The 4,846-nt window shown below is 39.3% G+C and overlaps 1 protein-coding gene across 1 annotated transcript; it reads right to left on the reverse strand.

The window, feature by feature from the left end:
• Positions 1 to 299: 299 nt before the first annotated feature.
• On the reverse strand, positions 300 to 4,577 carry LOC114032959 (pleckstrin homology domain-containing family A member 2-like). Its single transcript, XM_027848406.1, has 2 exons — positions 4,478 to 4,577; positions 300 to 2,691 (listed from the first exon to the last, which is right to left on the reverse strand). Exons 1-2 carry the CDS (start codon positions 4,535 to 4,537, stop codon positions 2,332 to 2,334), a joined length of 420 nt encoding a protein of 139 aa, XP_027704207.1. The 5' UTR covers positions 4,538 to 4,577; the 3' UTR covers positions 300 to 2,331.
• Positions 4,578 to 4,846: the final 269 nt, after the last annotated feature.

A 4,846-nucleotide genomic window follows, 5' to 3' on the forward strand; every position in this document is an offset into this window, starting at 1 on the left:
TGAGAATGCTCTAGTCAATGGAATTACTGGAATCACAGGAATCTTAAGCTAGAAGGGATTTTGGAGTTCATCTAACCCATCAGTTCTCAAACTTTTGATCTCAGGACCCTTTTACACTTAAAAATTGAGCCTCCCCTCCCAACCTACCCACCAAGATCTTTTGTTTATGTAGATTATAATTACCTCTCCAGAAAAAAAAAAGAAATGTACACACTACACATTTTTGAGTTTAATTTGCATTATCAACATTTTCTCCATTACTTTCTTAACTCTAGATAATCAACAAAACAATAAATCAATCTCTGATTTGTAGCATTTATTGATTCCCAAGATTTAAGTGGTCACACTGGAAATTTAACGTAAGCTCTTGAGAGCTGATTTGAGCTGGCTCCAGCACCTCACTGGTTATATCTATTGATATTTGCTCTATTTGAAATTAAAATGTTTTAGTATTATTATGAAAATAGTTTTGAATTCAGAGATCCCCTGAAAGGGTCTTGAGGACTCCAGGAGTCCCAGGACCACGAATTAAAAACCACTGATATAAGCTAACCCCTTCATTTTACTGAGGAAACTAAGGCCCAAAATGCCCTGCCAGAGGGTATGTAGATTTAAGTTGTAGAGCCAGGATCTGACCTTTGCTCTTTTGACTCGAAATCCAGTGGTCCCAAACTGATTTCTATTTTCCTAATAACAGTAGTTTACATTTGTACAACATTTCATAAACCATATTTCTGTTTTTTTAAAAGTACAAATAACCCTCCCAATTATCTTACCACAAAATGCCCACAGAGGTTTCCCACAATTTAAATGTCAAAAGATGTTATTTATAATCTCATGAATGTTAAAAAAAAAGATTCTGAAAGTTGTCAATTAAATTTTGTTGCTTTAACACTAGGTACTGAACAATCTATCTATCCCAAGGATTTGCTTGGGGAAATGTTGAGAGAGAAAATGGAGAGTTTTCAGTGTGCCCCTAAATTATACAACACATTATTCAAAGGGCATAGGTGAGGAATTCTTTAAAAAGGGATCAACTGGGACACATTATACAGTAATTGTGGTGGTCTGGCATTATCCTAAAACTAATCTCCAATTGCCTAAGAAATAATGAATAATTAGCAAGGACTGAGTTGGCTCTTCTTGAATAGTTCTTCACCTTTGACAAGACAATATATTCTGGCTGGAAAACAGGGAGAGAAAAAAGTTTACTTGGTTGAACCTTATTTTCCCTTTTCCACAGCAGGCCTAGCACTTATTTCTAAAGTTAATATAAGTCCAAATTCTGAATGTAGAGCTTTGACCAGTCATATATGAGACCATGGAATCATCATATACTCATCAATCCTCCACACATCTCATATTAATATCATACCATATTGAAAGCAACACCCACTTGAACAACCATGGCATTTGACATAAAAAAGTGTTGGCATGCCAACAGGATGGGTGGGTTCTCATGTCTCATGACTTCACAGTATTTGGCCGTTTCATATTTCAAAAAGGATGCAAAAGACAACTTAGTATTTTCATATACTTATTTTATGTTCTGTGGTTGAGCTGGGACCCAGACTCCCTCCTTCCTTTGGCAGCCTTCCAGGGGAAACTGTCTATGGCTATAACCTGAGGAAAAACACTGAATTTTGACCAAAATTAACACTACCTCTCAAATAGATTATTCTTAACAGAAGTATGGGATACAATGAGAGAATTATGAAGAATCCAAGAACAAGCAAAAGTATCATGGTCAACCAAGTGTACTGGGAAGAAACGTTGATCCTTCAGCAGGCCCCATTAGCTGTTTTCACCTTTGTTGGCCCATATCATCACTTATACCTTGTCTTGCCAGATCTCAGCCAGAGGAAGAATAACAACAACATTGGTTGACTGAGTAAAGTTTCTTTTGTGGGGAAAAAAAAAGCACACAGACATAAAGCTTTGTTAGAGGTAAAGTCAGCCCATAGTCTTTTGCAAACTCTACTTCTCTCAGAGCAGGAAACTGATGAGTGCTGAAAGGATATCTCAATGCAGAGGTCACAGAACCAACAGTCCAGTGAATACTCAAGGTGTTAGGACCTGGAGTGGAGTTCTACCATTCTCACTAAACATGGTTATGGTACCACTGGTCCCTGGTCTTGTTGAACTTATTTCAGCAGGCTAAATACATACTATCTTGTAGAACAACTTGAAGGTCTGCCATGCCTGGAAGGCTCCAGATAAGCCAACTCCACAGAAGTATGACTGATACACTGCTGTCTCTCAAGACAAAGAAACTTCCTGGTTCTGGACACACGAGCCCCTTTCCCTCCTTTCTAGCTGGGCTGTGCCTGGTTACACATCGGAGGTCCGTATATGCTCATCATCCAGGTTGTACATAAATGGTTTCTCTTTGGGCTGTTGGGGCTCTGATCGATGCCGTACCCGAGAACTTGACAGCAGGGTGGCATCACTTTCCCCACGTCTGGACATGAAGGGGGAGCCTCCAGGAGTCTCTTCATCCAGAAGCAGCTTTTCATCTGCCTGTGGGACAGGTGTCCAGGGCTGCCAGGATGAAGCAATGAAGGGAGCTTTGCAGGGAGCTTTCCTCTCTTCCCCAGGTGGCCGTCCTCTGCATGGGGTGGAGTTGGACACACCTGAGAAATTGGAGCTTCCAGGCCGGGACAATGAAACTGATCTAGAGAAAGACATTTCCTGGAGTAGAAGGGGGGGAAATAACAAATAAATATGGGCAATATCATGAGTCATGATATTCAATTTGACAAACATCTCTTTATTAAGCACTTATACATGGCACCATGCTAGACGCTAGAGATAAGAGGACTGATACAAAATAGACCCTGTTTACAAGAAGAATATGATTAATATGATATAATATGGTAATGTAATAGTATATAATGATAAGACATATATACAAATAAGTATAATAGAAAACAGTGTGATTGACAGAGACAAAGAAGATGGCTACATAAAGTGCTCTGGGAGAATCTAAGAAGGGAAAAGAGCATTTTCAGTTGGGGCAATCAGCACAGACTTCATGGGGAAAATGGCACCTAAGGTAGGCCTCGAAGGGAAAAAGATTCTTTTTGTTTTTTCTTTTAACTTTTTGTTCTTGAATTAGACTTAACAAGTACTAAACAGAATGGGTTTGAAGGTACACAGTAGAACAGAAAAAGAGAATTGTACACATAGTAGAATAGGAAAGGAGAGCTAAACAGGAAATTGTGGGTGTCACATAGTTTGTTTTTCTTTTTGAGTATATAGAGTGTCTCCAAAGTCTTAGTGTAGTTTAAGCTTATTAAAGCTTATTAAGCTTATTAAAGTTTAAACTGCACTAAGACTTTAGGGACACCGTATAATAAAATTGACTTGTAGCTTTCAAAGTTGTTCTTGTCTGGCCTTCTTTCTGTTCTTTTTTCTCCAATTTTTTTTTGGGGGGGGGAAGGATACCTCAATGTCTTGAAAAAGAGGATTCCAACTGGCAAAGATGAGGAGGGAAAGCAAGAGTGTGCTGGAGCCGGCTCCCACTAGCCAAATGTTAAATGTTCAGTATGAGCATTTACCTTGCAGGGAATTGACAAACTCTGCCAACCTGAGCTCCATTTGTCATTTTGTTGATTGTCTAGACTTAAGAAAGTGTGAAAAATGCAGATTCAGCCCTCAACCACACTTTTTTTTTTTTTTTGAGAACCTGTTAAACATTTACCAGTACACCCCTGAAGGAGAGTATACCAATTGTGGATGGCAGCTTCAATGAATGCACAGAGAGGGCAGGACACGATTGTGAAGAAGCTAGTGCTCCAGGCTGCCTGAGACACACAATGTGTGAAATCAGGATGGAAAAAGGTTAAAACCAGATTCCTGAAGGCCTTAAATTCCAGGCTCACATCACAGGAATTAGAGTTGGATGGGACTTGGGAGAGGAACTAGTTGGGTCCTCCCATTTTGCAGATGATGAAACTGAGGCTGGGAAAAATTAAATGACTAGTAATAGATTCTTCATAGTTTAAATTCAATGCTTTTCCCACTGTACCGAATTTTCTTTGTGCAATGTTTTCCAATCCCCAGGAAAAGTACCTCTCCCCAACATCTCTATTTTATAACTCCAGGCATCCTCCCAATGTAAACACTGACAAACAGCAGCATCTCAAGTCTGAATCCAGAACTGTATTTTGATTTCAGTAGCAGGTAGGTTTTCTGAAGAATACAGCATAAACATTACATCTTCCATTTCCCCCAGCTCTCCATAACTACTCCAACCTCTTCCTTCAAAAAAAAATCACCCCAAAAAACGCCCAAACAAAAAAACCTGCATCCAGACCAATGAAGAAACAAATAAAAAAGAGAAAACATTCTAATGCTACAGCTGCATCCTGGACACAGGCTGCCTGCCTGTCCCCATCTTCCAATAAGACATGCCCACTCAGTAAGCATGATCTTTAATTGGTATTAACTGTGTAAAAGAAAGGATGTGACTTACTTTAGGATGACACTTGAGAGCCTGGACAGCTGCACCAATCTCCTTGATCCAGCTGTGCATGTCTTCTGGGCTGTCCGCCTGGAAAACATTTATATATGTCATATGGAAGTGCTTAGGAACACAGTTTCTGTCCATTTGTAAGCCTCTTATTTGACCTTGGAAGTTCACAGATTCATGGAAGCTTAGAGGTGGGAAGGGACCTTTGGATCACAAGATTTAGAACTGGAGGGACCTTAGAAATCACCTAACTCAGCAGGTTCTTATCTTGGTATCAGTGAATGTAAAAAATATTTTTGATAACTATATTTCTTTGTAATTAAAATTTTTTGAATAAATGAAAGTCTGTTTTCTCTGCCTCTTATTTCTCCC

This window comes from Vombatus ursinus, unplaced genomic scaffold (assembly GCF_900497805.2).
Source record: "Vombatus ursinus unplaced genomic scaffold, bare-nosed wombat genome assembly UNPS02006189.1, whole genome shotgun sequence".
NCBI lineage: Eukaryota > Metazoa > Chordata > Mammalia > Diprotodontia > Vombatidae > Vombatus > Vombatus ursinus.

What these genes read in the sequence shown, in the direction of transcription:
- LOC114032959 (XM_027848406.1), bottom strand. Translation starts at nt 4,537, where the DNA reads ATGCACAGCTGGATCAAGGAGATTGGTGCAGCTGTCCAGGCTCTCAAG. An exon ending in CTCTCAAGTGTCATCCTAAA is followed by an intron (nt 2,692 to 4,477) that starts GTAAGTCACATC and finishes CTTCTACTCCAG; the next exon opens with GAAATGTCTTTCTCTAGATC.